The sequence below is a fragment of the Rhinolophus sinicus genome, chromosome 1, assembly GCF_057876585.1.
Source record: "Rhinolophus sinicus isolate RSI-liver-muscle chromosome 1, RSI-T2T, whole genome shotgun sequence".
In the NCBI taxonomy this organism is placed as follows: Eukaryota; Metazoa; Chordata; class Mammalia; order Chiroptera; family Rhinolophidae; genus Rhinolophus; species Rhinolophus sinicus.
Genome location: NC_142501.1, coordinates 8,334,929 through 8,352,768, shown reverse-complemented (window position 1 = coordinate 8,352,768; position 17,840 = coordinate 8,334,929). Strand labels below are relative to the sequence as shown.

General features: G+C 48.8%; 1 protein-coding gene and 1 long non-coding RNA gene across 4 annotated transcripts in view; one reads left to right on the top strand and one right to left on the bottom strand.

Moving 5' to 3' along the window:
• The window catches only part of ACO2 (aconitase 2), a 39,578-nt gene that overhangs the window by 8,698 nt on the left and 13,040 nt on the right, over nucleotides 1-17,840 (top strand). For both annotated transcript variants that reach the window (XM_019734489.3, XM_074326459.2), the window contains exons 2-4: nucleotides 9,526-9,662; nucleotides 13,961-14,219; nucleotides 16,413-16,505. In XM_019734489.3, coding sequence (XP_019590048.1) covers nucleotides 9,526-9,662; nucleotides 13,961-14,219; nucleotides 16,413-16,505 — 489 coding nt within the window. The remainder of the gene's footprint in view (nucleotides 1-9,525; nucleotides 9,663-13,960; nucleotides 14,220-16,412; nucleotides 16,506-17,840) is intronic.
• LOC141570189 (uncharacterized) lies at nucleotides 235-4,674 on the bottom strand. 2 transcript variants are annotated; one of them, XR_016020497.1, is made up of 3 exons: nucleotides 2,932-4,674; nucleotides 2,098-2,457; nucleotides 235-1,607 (listed from the first exon to the last, which is right to left on the bottom strand). It is a non-coding gene; the product is annotated as an uncharacterized LOC141570189 (long non-coding RNA). The 2 variants fall into 2 exon arrangements; XR_012494155.2 differs by having other exon boundaries at nucleotides 2,324-2,457.

Here is a 17,840-nt window from a genome sequence, read left to right as displayed (position 1 = left end):
AGAGGTTTTGTGCCTTGAGGCTGCCCTAGTCCCCTTTGTTCCTGACAAAACGGAGGGTGAGGCAGTAGTGAAATCCTCTCTTCTAGATAAGGGCCTGGTATTTATTTACCCCGGGGAATTTCACAAGGCCTGAGACTTGGACTCCAAGTATGGGAAAAAGTTCTACGTTTCCTAGTTGTGCTGACAGCTGGTTTGGATGGCCTTACGGGTGAACTCAGGAATGTCTCCGGGCGCTCAGATCAGGTGAACTGAGCACGGAGTTTTACTTGCAGACTTAGGAAACAAAAACAAAGCCCCGGTAAGTTATTTTTTTAAATGTGCCCAAATCATCATTCTTATTTAAATAATACTGATCTGGACTTCTCATAGCCCAACCACAGTGGTCAGCATAATATAATGTAAGACTCAGTAATATCCATTTTTACGTTAAAATTCATGTCTTACCCTTTTTCTTTTTTATAAAGGTACCTATTATAGGAAATTCGGAAAATACAGAAATGTAAAGAATATCATAAAAATTGCCTGTGATTATTTGTCATATCCCACCACCTCCCAGAGGTAACTGCTGTTGACATTTTGGTAAATTTTCTTCCAGTGTGTTTAAAATTTTTCAGTCCAAACAAAAAACGTGTACAATAGTACATGCATTTATAATCATACAAGTAGCAATGAGAACATCCTCCCAAATATCTGCACACGACTGACAGCTAAAATCCTTTTCTACCAGACCTTGACAGAAATGCAGAATGTCAAAACACTGACTTGTGCATTTATCTGCAATGAATGAATCTTGGGGATTTTTCCTAAGTGTTTCCTAAAGTATTCCACAGAATGGATAAAATGTAACTTTTTAAAAAATAAATGGACGTTTAAACTGTAATTTTTTAAATATTTCACTTCATGGTACAGTTGTTACGGGAGAGTGAGTCCTTCCCGGCACGATGTCCAGGTTCTTGGCGTCTCGAGCAAAGAATTGAAGGAGACACAGAAATAAAGCGGTGAAAGAGCAGTGTATTAGAAGACATAGTACACTTCAAAGAAATAGAAGTGGACCCGAGCCGTAGAGAGCAGCTCAAGGGCCCCGACTAATGAGACCTTGGTGGTTTTTATCTTTTTCTCTCAAATGGACTGTTCCTTTCGGGGCATGGGACCACCACCCAATTGACACCTGTGATTGACAAGAGGCTGTTACCTCATCTTTTTTAATCTGCGCAGGTGGGAGTGGCCAGTTTGATCTAGTTGGGTATCTTGTGCCCATTTGTTTACAATGGAAAGGGGAAGTGTGGACCGAGAGGGGTCTTCTGAGTAGTAATGTAGAGACCCGACACCTATCTCTAAATGCCTGCCTTGTTTTTCCCGAGAGACGTGATCCCCATAAATTGTCTGTGGGAAGCTGAGGGACAGGAGGTCTGTTCTTCTGTATCTGCTTCCAGCTGGACAGGGGCATAGAGCTGTCCCTACCTATTGGGGGATTCACGGAACTCTTGCCCTGTCTGATCTCAGATGAGAGGAAGGAGTCTCAAGATCCTCCTGGAAGACCATGTTGGCTGCTTTGGTTGCGACTGGCAGTCTTGCTGGGGTATCTATCCTCTGTGTCCCCAAGGCCCCTGAATGAGGAAAAATAGATTTCAGTTAATAAATCTGTTAACTTTATAGAGCCTGTGGCCATTCAGTCACTCATTTAGGTGGTGTCAATTGTGTTTTATGTATTTTCTAAATTTTCACCATGCCCTACTTTTTAAAATGGGAGGAAAAAAACCCAGTAAATGCTATTTTCAAAAAACTTGCTTATAGCATTTAACATAATAATTGCTCTTTTTTGGGACCCATACATGTCATTTCATACCATACATAATACGGTAGGTATTACTCCCTTTTTCCAAATGAAACTATTCAGAGGGGAAGCCTGTTTGAGGTCATATAACAAGTAAATGGTAGAGCTGGACTTTGGAGCTAGATCTAAGTTCTTTCCGCTGTGCCGTGTTGCCTCTTGTAAACCACAGGTTATAATTCGAGTTTGGGGATGGTGAAGCACACCTCCCCCGCCCTGCTGGGTTTCCAGCCTGACCTTCTACCATTTCCTGCTTCGTATTTTACCTGCTACGGTTTTTGAGTGATTCGTAGCTCCTGTCCACTCCATGTGATGATTCTGTATTTTTACATACTGCCTGCCCTCTCTGAGTGCCTTGCAAACTGCTATATATCCTCCGCAGCTCTGCTCAGTGAAGCCCTGTGGGGGCATTCCAAGCAGAGTTAAATTTTTTTTTTTTTTAAGATTTTATTGGGGGAGGGGAACAGAACTTTATTGGGGAACAGTGTGTACTTCCAGGCCTTTTCCAAGCCAAGTTGTCATCTCAATCTTTGTTGTGGAGGGCGCAGCTCAGCTCCAGGTCCAGTTGCCCTTGTTAGTTGCAGGGGGCACAGCCCACCATCCCTTGCGGGAGTCGAACCGGCAACCTTGGGGTTGAGAGGACGCAGAGTTAATTGTTCCCTCTGCTGCACTCCTGTGCTGTGTGTGCTTCCTTCTTCCCACAGGTCACAATGGGTTGCAATTACTGCTGATCTTGGCCAGACTAAGGTATATTCATGTAGGGACTCTCGTGCTCTTTTGGTATCTGTTTGGCACAGAATAGGCGCTCAAGTGTCAAAATACAAATGTGCTTGTAGGAAAGAAGTTACGTGGTAAGTCACCATCAACCTATACGTTTGTCCCTCCCGAATGATCTACATAGCAGCCACAGTGATTTTTTTTAAAATGCAAATCTGATCTTGTCATGCTCCCACTTCAGTGGCCTCCCATTGCTTCTGGGATCAAGCGAAACATTCAACATGTCCTACTGGAAAGTTCACACACAAAACAAGGTCAAAGCCTGGCTGATTGGACCGGAAAAGGTACAAGCCACTTTCATATTCAGACAGTTCATTACTTACATATACAGTGAGAAGACGAATAGGCCACAGGTGCCAGCTCCCTGGGTCTTAGTCCCACACACCGAAGAGGACACCAAAACAAAAGGAGCTGATAACTGCACTGCAGGTGTGGCTGCCCTGTTGCAGCTACGTGGGCTTATTTTCTGCGGCTCTAGTCTGAAGGGTCCAGGGCAGAAGGCTCCATACCTCATCAGATCCCGGGAGGCGAGGAATCACTGTCTCATGACGGGAGAGACAAGGAGGCAAGGGGGAGATGGCTTCTTTGCTCCTCAGAGGCCTCTCCTCTGGTGTTGCATCAAGATTCGCGGTGCTTTTATCCTGTACCTACAAGCTCCCTCATAACCTGGCTCCATTTTACCTCTTAGCCTTATTTATTTTATTATTTTTTTTTTGCCATTTTCACTGCACTTTGCTCACGCCAAGCTGGCTTTGTCTTTCTTTTTTCAATTACAAGTGCTTTCCTGCCCCGGGGCCTTTGCACATGCCCTTCTCCCTGCCTGCCAGGTTCCCTGGATGCCTTCCCCTCAGCCCCATTTGCTATGCCTGGCTAACTCAGTAATGTTTCACTTCGCAGGTTAAATATCACTTCTTGGAGAAGCCCTTTCCTCAGTCTAGATTAGCTTCTCCAGTTTTATACTGTCATAGCTGCTTAACCTGGTTTTCATAGCCCTTTACTTACATAGTCCCTTGAGTGATTACTTGATATCTGTCTTCTCTACCAAACTGTAAGTTCAGCAAGGGCAGGGACTGTCTTGCTTATTAATTCAGACACTACAGCACAAAGTCTATTTGTTTAATGAATCAGCAACACTTTCATTTAAATTAGGGAGGTAACGTGGTAGAAACGGCATTGACTTGAGAATCGAGTGGCTTGAGTTCTGCTCCAAACTGCTATTAACTAGATCTGTGACCTTGGGTGTTCACCTCTCCACCTGGCAAATAAAGACCATGGATTTGGTGATCTGGGGTCACCTTGGGCTCTGATGATCTGTGACTTTAGGTGAACCATGTAATGAGCAAAGTTCTGCCTACTTCATATCTCCACTTGGGTGTCAGGTCGGCAAAGGTTCATAACCAAACTGGTCTCTCACCCCCAAGCCTGCACTTCTACTCCCTTCCCCATTTCAGTTTATAGCAACTTCATTCTTCTAGTTCCTCAAGCCCAGAACCTCAGTGATATTCTTGATTCTTCTCTCATGTGCCTTGGCTAATGTGTCAGCAAATCCCGTTGTTACTGCCTTCACTATAGATCCAGACTGCAACCCCTTCTTGCCATCGGCACCGCTGTGACTGGTCCAAGTCAACTTTGGCTTTCACTGGGCTGTGGCGTGGCCTCCTGCCTGGTCTCGTCGGCATTCCGCAGCCAGAGTGATGCTTGGAAATAAGTCCGATCACGTGATCCCCGTTCAGACTTCTCCATTAGCTTTTCATTTCATTCAGAATGAAGTCCAGAATCTTGACCATATTCTACGAGGTTCTGTACTGTCTGATGCTCTGCTCCCCGTTCATCTTTTCTCTCCCGCACTCCCCCTTGTTTCTGCTCTGGCCACACTGGCTTCCTTGCTGTTCTCTTTTCCGTCCCCCATATATTTTAAATTTTTTAAATTTACCATTTTAATCATTTGGAAGTACACATTTCAGAGCATCAAGTACATTCATGTTGTGCCGTCCCCACCATCCATCTCCAGGACTTTTTCATCTTCCCAAACTGAAACTCTGTCCCCATTAGACACTAGCTCCCCATTTCCCCAGGCTTGCACCTTTTGTCAGGTCATTGTTCAGTGTCACCCTCTCATTGAAGCCTTTCCCAACTGTCCTGTTTTCCATTGTAGCTCCCCGTCCCCTGGTTCCCTTTCCCATCGCTCCTGCTTCATTATCTCTCATGACACCCAACATCTGACTGAGGTTTTACTTGTTTCTCTGTCTCCACTTATCTGTCTCCCCATCGGTTCCTCTTTAACCTTCCAGAATGTCAGTCCCAAGAGGGTAGGGAGTATTGGGTCATTTTGTTCATTGCTGTATCCCCAGTACCTAGAACAGTGCCTGGCACCCATAGTCCCTTAGTAACTATTGGACAGATGGACAGGTGAATAAATGAATAAGGTTTGGTGGTAGGAGGGAGCTGGAAAAGAGAGAATGACAGTGAAGATAGATATTTTCCACCAGGGTCAACCCTGCTCATTACTTCTCATATTTCTGACTGCTACTGAGATTGTAAGGGTAAAATTAAAATCCTAGCTTTTTCTTCCTCCTCGTATCTTCTCCAATGACTGCTACTAACCCCCAGACACAGTTTTGTTCTGGGACAGTTGCATGATAGAGGGCACCAAAATGTACACACACAATTGGGGGATTGACATGGGGTTGCAGGTTTTAAATTTTTCCAAGTAGGGACACCAAAACAACAGCAAAAAACAAACAAACAAAAAACCAAATCACCATCTGCTATCACCATTGTTTCAATAGCAAAGACATAAAAACAACCATAAGCGTCTGACAGATGACTGGCTAAAGAAAATGTGGTGTATGTGTACACACACACACACACACACACACACACACACACACAGTGGAATACTACTCAGCCATAAAAAGTGAAATATTGCCATTTGCTACAACATGGATGGGTCTTGAGAGTAATATGCTAAGTGAAATAAGACAGAAAAGGACAAAGAACGTGTGATTTCATTCATGTGGAATATAAAAAAACTAACAAAACAAAAACAAACTCATAGACAACAGAATGGTGGTTACCAGAGGAGAAAGGGGGGGACGAGGGAAGGCAAATTGGGTAAAGTGGTCAAATATATGGTAACAGAAGACTTTAGGTGGTGAGCATAGGGTACAATAGGGTACACAGATGGTGAATTATAATGTATACCTGAAATTTACAAAATGTTATTAACCATGTTACCGCAAGAAATAGTTTTTTTCAAAGGGGCCTTTTTAACACCAAAGGTATAAGATGGAAAGATTCAGAACAAAGGACACGTTTTAAACTTAATAAGTTTGCCTTTCTAAAGAACTTGCTCCCTTGTTCTTATTTTCCCCATATTCCTGGTGTGTGCAGACAGCCATGCCCCAGGTGGGTGGGCTGAGGTTCTGTGCCTCTCTGTGCAGTAGACGGAATGCTGCAGACAGCCTGGAAGGAAGTTTTTTTTTTAATTGATGTATCGCATTGTATTAGTTCAGGTGTAGAACATAGTGATTCAGTATTTGACCATATTGCAAAATGATCACCACAATTAAGCTTAGCATCCGTCACCATACGTAGTTACATAACTGATTTTTTGAAATTGGAAGCCCTCTAAGGTAGTGTTTTTAAAACTGTGCTACAGACAACGTCTTTGCCAGTCTGAACACTCATTTATGTGAGTATTTTTATAAGGTTGCTTCCTGGAAGAGGGAAAGCTGGTCAAAAGGTACAGTCCTCCCTTGTCCACAGGTGGGTACAGCCTAGACCCCCAGGGGCTGCCTGAAACCGCAGACAGTACCGAACTGTTTATGTATTGTTTTTTCCTGTACGTACATACCTATGATAAAGTTTAATTTATAAATTAGGCACAGCAGAAGATTAATAATAAGTGATAAAACAGCTATCACAATATATTGAAATAAAAGTCATGTATGAAATAAGGTTCAGTTGAACACAAGCACAGCAAAGCAGGTTATCGATCCGATAACCAAGATGGCTAAGTGACGAAGGGCAGGGAACATATACAGCTTAGAGATGCTGGACAAAGGGATGGAGCCAGAGCAGGATGGAGCTGATGACGCGAGATTTCATCACGCAACTTAGAGGCGTGCCATTTAAAACTTAGGATTTGTTTATTTCTGGAATTTCCTGTTTTATATTTTCAGACCTGGGGTGGCCACCAGTAATTGAAACTGTGGACAGTGAAATTGTGGTCAAGAGGGGACTACTGTCCAAATAGCTTACATTTTAATAGGTAGTGGCTACCGTGTTTCCCCGAAAATAAGACTTAGCCGGACCATCAGCTCTAATGTGTATTTTGGAGCAAAAATTAATGGAAGACCCAGTCTTATTTTACTATAACATAAGACAGGGTCTTAGATAATTTTTGCTCCAAAAGACGCATTAGAGCTGATGGTCCGGCTATGTCTTATTTTTGGGGAAACACGGTAGTTGTCATTCAAAAATGTTGACCCTGTTTACACTCTAACCAAAAGCATCTGAAACTGGTAAATTATTGATTTGTCTTGTGAATAGTTTGCTCTCGCAAGGTTAACCGAACCTGATCTGGGTTTAACCCCACTCAGTAAGAAAGAGCTGGTTGATAAATACCGTGTTCAGGCATGGGGAATTTCGTTACAAGTAAACAGACACAATTCCTCTCCTGTGGACTCTTACAAACTAATGGTGGTAGCTCCCGCACATGAATGTCAAGAAGTAATAAGTGGGAATATATATTTGGCTCTCACTGGGCTGGGAGTTCTACACTAATTCTTGGAGGCTTCCGGTCATGATGGCAGAGTAGGTGGGGACTACATTTATTGGGGTGACCACTTCATAAGTTATATAAATGTCTAATTACTGTGTTGTACGCCTGAAACTAATATAATACTGTATGTCAACTGTAATTGAAAAATAAAGAATGTTAAGAAAAATGATTATCTGAGAAAGTGAAATTATTTGGAACTTGAAGGATCACTGGGAGTTACCTGGACAAACGGCAGATTCGGAAGTGGGGGGGGCATTAATTTACAAAAAGAAAGGAATAGAGCTGCATGAAGCCATTGGAAAGATGTAGAAGATACATTGATACATGATGAAGGCCAGTTGCAGGACAGCTTGTCTCGTTTCTCATCTGTGTGAAAAACAGAGGGTGTGCTAATAAACGCACGGGGATAAGACTAGAAAGTGTGTCGCCGGGCACTTGGTGTCGTCTCCTCCTCAGAACAGCGCTGTGTGGAAAGGAGCCTTTAGTGAGGTGACTTGCCCAGCATGACCCCGGTAGTCAGTGACGTGCCAGACTTAAGCCCAGGCCCCCCCTTAAGCCCAGGCCCCCCTGGAGTCACGGCGGCTTTTAGCAGCAGCTGCAGTGTCCTGCATTCTTCCTGGGCACAGGCTGTTGGACGACCTGGGATGTGTCCCCCTGGTGGGCTTTTCACCCCTGCCCACTAAAGCACAAAGGGAGGGCAAGTGGGGCTGAAGTCTGCATTGGGGGCTGCCTCCTTTGTTGTGAGTAGGTGGGTGGTGGTTGGGGGTGCCGTTTTTGATGGGGCTGCTCTCACACTGGGTGACCTGAATAGGCAGTGGCAACTGTGCACTTGTATTGGGTCAGATGCTGAGGTTGGCAGGATTTGGATTTAAATGTCCAGGTGACACAAAGAAGGGAGTCTGGGGCAGTGGCTTGAGCTGTGCCTTGTCCTGCCCAAGGGTGTGACCCCTGAAACAGGGAACACCACCTAGAAGGGAAGCTGCTGTTCCTTTTCCTCTGGCATTTCTTTGGGTTCATTTATTCTTCCCTGGTCACAATGTACCCTGTGAAGTTTGTCATCCACAGTTTAAAATTAACAAACACAAGCCCTGTCATGACAATCATTTATCTGTTCCTGCATAACAGATGGTTGCCCTCAAACTCAGAGGCTTAAAACAACAATAAACATTTCTCGCTCAGTTTCTGTGGTTCAGGAATTAGGGAGCGGTTTGGCTGGGTGCTTCTAGCTCCTAGTCACTCAAGAAATTGCCATCCAGATGTCAGCTAGGCAGCGGTTGGCTGAATGCTGGGGTTGGGCCACTCGCTTGTAAGACGGCGTGCTCGCATGCAGGGCAAGGCGGTACTGGTTATTGGCAAGAGGCCACCGTTCCTCTCCAGGTGGGCCTCTTCCAGGACTGCTTCCATGTCTTACCATGGTGACCGTCTTCCCCCAGAGCAGTCAAAGAAAGAGAGAGCCAGGCAGAAGCTATTTTTTGTGTGACTTAGCCTTGGAGGTCACACAGGCTCGCCTGTGCCACTTTCTATCCATCAGAAGTAGGTCTGCTGCAGGTTCAAGGGGAGGAGACTTAGGCACCACCTGTGAAAGGGAGGAGAAGCATCCAGAGCACATGCATGGGGTTTCCCCTCATTAATTCTTCCATCTATTCAACAGTTATTTGTCAAATCTCTAATATGTGCCAGGTAGTCTAGATACAGAGATAAGACAAAGCTTGTTCCAAACCCTTAAGGAACTTACAATGCAGGTAGAAAAGCAGCTCCGACTCACAGCTTACTGAGAACTTTCACGTACGTCCTCATTGAACCTTCCTAGTAACCGTGTGGTCAGCAGAGCTGGTTATAGCCCATTCCCCGTCTCGGGGGCTCAAGTGATGGGGGGTTTTCTTAAGTTGAAAGAACTTGACTTTGATCCCAGCAAGTCTGACTACAAATCCATGGCCCTTTCTGCTACCACAGGCTGTGTTCCTATGTCTGCTATGTCATCCGTATGCCTCAGATGAGGAAACTGAGGCAGCAGTCACTGAATCGCTCTTGACACTGTAATTCCTCACTTTTTCACCACCCTGAGCTGTCCCTCAGGGGTGGACCACGCGAAGTCCTCCATTGACAGTTGCTGTTGTCTTTCTTTTTGCAGAAAGCCCTGGGTGTGCGGCAGTACCATGTGGCCTCAGTCCTGTGCCAACGGGCCAAGGTGGCCATGAGCCACTTTGAGCCCAACGACTACATCCGCTATGACCTGCTAGAGAAGAACATTAACATTGTTCGCAAACGGTAAGGCTGCCGGGCGGAGCTGCGGGGACGGCCAGAGGGGCCGCTTCTGCTACCTGCCGCTTTCAGGCAGCAGGGAGGTGCTTGAGGAAGGCCGGCTGATGTTGGTGGCAGGATCATTCAGTACAGAGGTCCCTGCTGAGGAAAGGCCTTCCAGGTTGCTGGGGGACCTTCTGCCCTCTCTGCCAAGGAAAAATCTGTTATCAAGAAGACTGGCGGCATGGGCCACAGGGAAGATCTCCGAGACGGGTGCCGTGGCCTCACCCTCCCTGGCACCCTTTCCAGGACAGACTGCTGACCCTGGGCCAGCCCTCTGTGATCCACCAGGCCCAGTGACCGAAGAAATATCTGTGTCTCCTCTATAGTGTGTGTAGACCCAGAGGAGAGCATATCTTTTGTGGGGGGCCTCCTTTTGGTAAAATAGCAGCCATCTTTGCACTGCTGTCCTGTATGCCAGGGCTAGATGCTGGCGCCAGAGGGCTCCTGCTCCTGGAACTGCCCACCTGGTGACAGTGACCTGGCAAGTAAGTGAGAGCACATATGAGTACCCCCATTTTACAGCTAAGGGGCAGGCTCAGGTGGAGAAGCAACTCGCCTAAGGCCACACGGTGAGTGAGTGGGGGGGCCCTTGACTCCGTGCCCTTGTCCAGTACTGTAGCCACTATGCACACGCCTCTGTGGCCACAGTTTGCCCCTTTACTGGTGTCCTCACTCCCATTCTAAGGGTCGGGACTGTGTTAGTCTTTATCTCCAGCAGCTTCCAGCGTGCTTCAGCTAATTGTCGTGAGGACCTGTGTGTGCTCGCCAAGGGTAGCCGTACTCGTAGGAGCTACCTAAGTGTCCAAGCACTCCATTCATTATTTCTATTCTTCAGCAGCCTCTGTAGGTAGTTGTTACACCCCATTCCCCATTTTGCAGGTAAGAAAATCGAATGTAAGGTTAGGGAAATAGCCTGCCTCCACCTCAAGCCCAGGTCTGTCTGGCCCCAGTGCCTCCCAGTGTCAGCTCCAGCATTCTTGTGGGTTTCATCGAGGCTGCTGCATGTTAGAACCAGCTGGGAAGCATTTAAAACCACCAGCACTTCTGATTCCGGGGGTGTAGGCCTTACTCCTCAAAATGTCCACGGATCTGCCGCGTGGGCCTCCCCGGAGAGCTGGGCAGCGATGCAGAACCTCAGGCCCCGCCCGACCCACAGAATCTGCAGTCCATCGGCCTCCCCTCATCAAAATGTGGGGAGAACTGGCCAGCTTCCCAGCTGGTTCGAATGTAGTCAGGGTGGCAAACCACTGTCCCTATTGATATGGGACCTTATTCCAATATTTTTTTCCCCAGGAAACATTCATTCTTGGCACTCTCAGACCGCAGCTCAGTGGGAAAATGATGGACTTTGCTTTAGTCTGCAAAGCACGTCCACCTAGCTCTTCACCATGCTCGGGAGGAGGTTAACAGAAGTTTGCTTTGAGACAACTCGACAAAGAGTATTACTCACCTTTTAGTCTTTGCTTTAAAAAAATTAACCCAAACTGGGGCGGCTGTTGCTCAGTTGGTTAGAGCGCCGTGCTGTTAACAACAAGGTTGCCAGTTCGATTCCCACATGGGCCACTGTGAGATGCGCCCTCCACAATTAGATTGAGACAACTACTTGACTTGAGCTGATGGTCCTGGAAAAACACACTTAAATAAATTTTAAAAGTGAAAAAAAACCAAACCCAAACTGCCGTCTAAAGCAGTGGGGATTTTGTTTGGTTTTAATTACATCAGTAAAATTAACCAAAAAATATTTCCTTTGCCTATTTATTGCAACCCTGCGTGAACCAGAAAAGTCCAATAGCTTTCAGCATTTTCCAGGTCAGTGCAGATAAGGGATGTTCCGTTTTCATTGTTGCCATGAGCAGGGGTTCTCACTGGGTGGGAGAGGGCGGGTGTTGATTTGTGCCCTGGGGAAAATGTCTGGAGACATTTTTGGTTGTCATAACTGAGGGTGGGGTGGGGGTTTACTGTCACCGAGTGGGTACAGGTTAGGGGTACTACTGACCACCCTCCAATGCAGAAGACAGCCCCACAGCAAAGGCTCCCCAGCTCAAACTGTCAGTGGTGTCACGGTTGAGAACCCTGAGAGAGAGACAAGGCTGGAGTGAGGTGGTTCTAAAAAGACACAGTGGACTGAAACCGATTTAAGAATGTTTCAGAAGGCCAGGGGACTTGCCAGGGGACTCTCCCTCCACCCTGCGTCCATGATAGAAGGGACCCAGTTCTGTCCCTGGGTACTGGCTCTTTTTGTACTCGGTGAAGCAGAGGGACAGAGGGACATAGAGGACCCATTTTGCCATCGTCAGTTAATCCTTAAGGAAATGTGATGATGAACTGTCCTTAGACTTTTGTCATCCTCAGGCTTTTTTATATGACTGACTTCCGGCATTTGTTGTCAAGGTCTTTGGTTTTAAAGCCCATGTGCTATTTTTCATCTCCCCTGGGGCCCAGAAAGAGGGGCTGTGCTCCACGCAATGAGTCACTGCCAGTACACCAGCCTGGGAGATGCTGCCACAAAAGGGGGCAGGCTGTACCTCAGGCCAGCACTATTTTTATTCAGGGTTCTCATGACAGCAGAACTGTAGAAATTTTCCGAATCGCCAGTTACTCTGCTGTTGTCCACAGAGCCAGCGCCCTCGGGAACGTTTGCTCTCCAGGGCTTAGGTAAACTTGGGAGTGAGGGGCGGAACCCAGGCCAGCAGAAGGAAGTTTCTCTGCTTCCCCAGCGGAGTCATCCTGGTGATGACAATGACAATGACGGAGCACGTTCCCAGGTGTTACTGAGAGAGCAGGGGCAAGTACGTCCCATCACTGTTGCAGTTTCCTCATCTGTGTTGTGAGGATAAAATGAGTTATATACATGAAAGTGCTTAGAGCAATGCTGAGCGAAAAGGAAGGGCTGTGATCGAACCAACCTGTAGCGACAGCAGATCTGTTGCCTGGGGATGGGGGCGAGAGGGCGAGCACAAGGAAACTTGGGGGTGATGGATGTGTTCGTTATCTTGATTGTGGGGATAATTTCACAGGTGTATACATATGTCAAAACTTATCAAAGAGTATGCTTTCAATATGTGCGGTTTATTGCGTGCCAGTTATACCTCCGTAAAGCTGTTTGTAAGTGCTGTCTGTGATCTCGTTCCAGTTGAAGCCCTGGACTTGAGAGACAGGTTGGGGAGCTGCCTGCGAAGGGCAGTTGCTTATGTCATACACAGTGGGTTGAGTAATAGGGTCCCGTCTAGACCCAGGGCCACTGACTCCTAGTCTGATACTTTCTTTTCTTGGCCTATGGGGTGTGAGGGGAGCTCTGCCCCTTAAAAGAGGCTCAGGTGGGGCCTAAGCCAGGAGTGGGGGGAGGCAGAGTGTGAGGTCCAGCCAGGGCTGCTGGGGCAGGCGGAGGGGCGGCTGCGGTGCTGTGGGCAGCGGGGAGCCTCAGGGCGGGTCGGAGTTGGCCCGCTCTGACCTCAGTCCACAGGGGCGGAGGAGAAAGCTGTTGAGCCCTGGCAGGGGCTGTCCCTCCCCAAGGTCAGACTTGGGCTGCCATTTTGGCCCTAATGAGGAAGGGAGCTGTGGGACCTGCAGAGAAATGGGGTCTGGAAAGAGGGGGACCGGTGAGAGGCTAGAGGAGGTGACGTGGGTTTCTGTTCTTGAGAGCTGGCAGCCACGCCTCTCGTAATGGGGTGAGAGTCAGGCTTTAGCAGAACACCTGAGGCGGAGGTTGTGGGTGGAGGGCGGGGCAGGTTGGGTGGGGGGTGCTGGTCCGGATCCTCTGTCATAGCGGGGCTGATGGCACAGGGGAGACACTTGTGGAAGGAGAGAAGTAGAGGGTTCAAGGTGAGACTCTGGCTGCAAACTGGAGCTGTTAACAGCACCCTGCTGAGCCTCCATTCCCTCTTGGTTTTTTTCTTAAGTGACAAGGCTACAATGAGATTTAAGTGGTGAGAAATACATGTCATATATGCTCATAAGATAATAGCAGTTAATATGTTGAAAAAGCAAATATCCTTAATAAAAACCCAAAAACCCTGCGACCTCTTGTGATACTGTCATTCACTTATTCGTCAAGTCATTTTGGAGCACCTAGTGAATGCTGGGCGCTGTGCCACGTGCTGGAGGTGCCACAGTGAGCAGGACCGATGCGTCCCCACTCTCGTGGAGTGAAGGTCCCCTCTCCCTGCCCTCTGTCAGGGTTGCCGTTTGCACAGAGAGGGAGTGGCTGTGGTGGGTAGGGGATTGTGCAGACGGTACCAGGCAACCCCTCTCTCTTCCCCCAGGTTGAACCGGCCTCTGACCCTGTCGGAGAAGATTGTGTATGGGCACCTCGATGACCCAGCCAACCAGGAGATTGAGCGGGGCAAGACGTACCTGCGGCTGCGGCCCGACCGCGTGGCCATGCAGGACGCCACAGCCCAGATGGCCATGCTGCAGTTCATCAGCAGTGGGTTGCCCAAGGTGGCCGTGCCATCCACCATCCACTGTGACCACCTCATCGAGGCCCAGCTCGGGGGTGAGAAGGACCTGCGTCGTGCCAAGGTGAGCTGAAGGTGGCACGGGGCGACAGGGGGTGTGACACGGGATGAGAGGCAAAGCCCTCGAACTAGGTATGGCCTCCAAGTTCTAAAGGACTCTTTGGTTTGGTCTTTTTTTGTTTGTTTGTTTTTGCACTTTTTTAATTCTAAAAGTATCATTTGCTCATTGTGAAGATGTTAGAAAATATAGTGAAAGCCTAAAAAAACCGAAATCATCCTTAATTTTACCACACCGCGGGTATTTATCTCTGGTCCTTTTTCTGTCACGTTAGAAAAACGATGCAGACATCAGGTCTGTTGCCGGGTGCTCTCTAGACGGTAGGTTCAATTTCCCTGCCTGCCAGCATCACGTGTGTGCTCACTCACATCCTCATCTGACCCCAGAAGACCCCGGAAGGGAGGTAGGGCTGATGGCGATAGTATGAATTTGAGGTGGCCAAGTCCATGCAGTCGAGTCCCACAGCTGCTTGGGGGCGTGGTGAGGGCCAGACCCAGGTCCCGGCTCCCACTGGAGGGCGCTCTCTTACTGACTGGCCTCCTTTGGGGGCGTTCTTTTGTGAGTTTTGCTTAACGAGGTAGAAGGGGCTGTGTGCCACTCCGAGTTCCCCCCACACCTCCTTAGGAAGCCAGATCCCTGCCCCTTCCCCAGGCTCTGCTTGTGGCACCTCTGTGTGTGCTCGTTCTTGGCAGCAGCAGGTCTCTCCCAGCTCTGGGCCTCCACCCTCCCCACCCCCTGCAGTGGAAGTGGGCACCCCTCGTGGGGGCTGTTGGCAGGAGCTGAATGCTGGCAGGGCCTGAGCCGGCTGGGCACAGTGTGGGGCATGCGATTGAAAGTGCTCCGGCTCCCAGGGTCGGCGGAGCTCGGACGGCCTCAGACCCATGGGAAACGCTCGGGGCAGCTTTCCCATTCAAGCCCTGTCTTCCCACCCTGGCCCGCTGGTTCGTGCCCTGGTTGTACAGTGGCTCTTTTTCCCAGCCTGCCGGCCGGTGGTTTCCATGTCAGCAGCAGTGGCGATGGTAACATTCCAGGGCTTCTCTGGTGCCGGGAACAGGGTGTGGCCAGGAACTGGGGCCCCTTCTGTCCTTGGGGTGACTGCCCACAGCAGGGCCACCCCTGTCAGGGTCTGGCCTTCCCCTTACTGTATGGATTCAGAATCTACCTTCTGGAGATGGGATTCAACGAATCATAGGATTTCAGAGCTCATTTCCTCATTTCTCCTTTGGGACTCTGTGATCCCATCCCTTTTGTCACTGGGGTCTCTCCTGTCCAGGGCCATGCCATGGCTTCCAGATAAACCCTGGCCTCACATTAGTGTGCTGGGAAGCCTGCCCCACCCCCTGAGGAATCTGCCTTGGAATTAGACATTGTTTTGTTGAAACCTGCATTTTAGAACATGGTCCACTTGACAGTCTTCCATGTGGGCCCATCAAACACATTACCAAGTATGGAACACCTACGATGTGCCAGAGGCTGGTCTAGGTGTTCTGAGGTGTGGTCTGGCGTCCTCCTCCCTGTAGGGAGGCGGCATTATTTTATGTTAGAATATAACACTTGAGCTTCGGGGTTGAACAGCCCTGGTTTTAAGCCCTGACTTCCCTGTTTAACTCTGGGATCTTCCGCAAGGTGTTTTACCTCTGGACCTCTGTTTTTGCATCTGTGAAATGGGCTTGAGGACGGTACCCCTGTCCCTCGGGATGGATTGTGAGCAAGTTTAGCGTGATGCCATTTCCACAGTGGGCATTCCGTAAATGTCCCAGGATTATGGATGAAGCACCCAAGGCTCAGACAGAGAAGCAGCACCACAGTTCTGCAGTGATGTGCCCTCCACAGCTGGCCCTGGAGGACTGAGTGCCAGAGGGCCCCTTGGAGATGAGGTAGCCCGGTTCCTTCTACAGATAAGGAAACTGAGACCCAGGGTAGAGAAGGAACTTGTTCTGGACGCATTCCGTGGCCAGGAGTTCCAGAACTGGGGCTCTGTCTCTGCTCCTTTGTTTTTCTCCTGGGCCTGCCAGCCAAGACTGTGGGCCAGTATCCAGGCCCTTTTGGATTTCTTTGCAGAAGGAGAGGGCCTGTCTTCACGGTGCCAGCATTTCAGAGACACAGGAGAGGTGGCTGGGAGGGAGGAGGGCATGAGCAAGGGTCATCCCAGACTCAGACTGTGTTACTAACGCTCTGGTTATTGATTTGTCTCAATAGGACATAAACCAAGAAGTGTACAATTTCCTGGCAACGGCAGGTGCCAAGTACGGCGTGGGCTTCTGGAAGCCTGGCTCTGGAATCATTCACCAGGTACAGCAGGGCTTGGCCTGTTTTGGGGTGGCGGGGGTAGGGGTGGCTGCCTTTAGGGAACCCGAAAGCACCTCCTGGCCTGGCTCAGGAGCCTGAAGGGAATGGATGACATTTCAGTCAGCCTTTAGGCTCCTCCTCCTTCCTTTTTAGGGAATTTTCATTGGGTCAAGGTGTACGTTCTCACTCTCCATGTAAGAAATTTAAATAGTCCCTTCTGACCACGTTGGTAACCAGCATTTTAAGTTGGACATGTTTCTTGTTACACCTTCTTCTAAGCATTGTAGGATCGTATTCTTTTTTGTTTTGCGTTTTTCCACGAGTGTCACACCTTGTGCGTGGATAGCTAACCCTTGATAGCTAACCCTGTCGGGTGGGTGGTTTTACTGTCCACGCCTTACAAACGAGGACGCTGAGGCACGAGAAGTTAATCCGCTTGCCCAGGGATAGCCAGGTGGCCGATAGTGGGGCCAGGATTGGCATCCAGGAGTCTGGCCCTGGTACCAGTGCCGCTGGACTGCTTCGCGGCCTCCGTCACATTGGGGGTGCCTCCGCCTCAGGGCACACAGCGCTTGGCCCCTTGTGGTGGTTTATAAGATGGAGGTACCATAGGTCATGTCAGCAAGGAATTCTTCCAGGCTCTCCCCAACGATAGAGTTTTCTCTTGGTCATCAATTTTATCTGTGTGTGTGTGTGTGTGTGTGTGTGTGTGTGTGTGTGTGTGTGTTTCTGGGGAGATAGGCACTTAGCTTGTCATCAAAGAACCACTGACTTGCTTTGTGGGGTGTGCACTGGTTTGTGTGGCCATTTGCCATCTATCGTGTTTGTGGAACCTGCCTCTTTGCATCTTGCCAAGGTGACCCTTCTCCCCAGCTCTATCCCAGGCCTCCTTCAAGATGAGCTGAGTCAGGCTGTAACCTGACCCCGTGGGCTCCCAGCACGGCCCACTCTGAAACCAGAGCCCATGGATCACTGCTCTGCCCTTTCAAACCATCCCCCTTGCCAGGAAGGGGCTGCCTGGGAATGGCAGGTCACATCAGTCTCCAGGGAGTGAAAGCCTCAGTGGCAGGGCCAGGGAGTCAGGTGGACCCAGCTTGGCCTTTTGTTGTGAAAGACACCCCAATCCAAGTGTCCCCCGTTCCACCTCAGTACAAATGCCCAGGCCTTTTTGGCAGCTCTCGGACCAGTTTGGGGCTGTGAGTGATGGCAGCTCACACTTGCCACTCGCCACCAGCTAAGTGTACGGCCTGATGTATTTGTTTCTTTAAAAACAGAATTCTCAGGGATCATAAATCCTGGACAGCTTTACTTTTCTCTCCCTCTCGATGTTGGGCCATT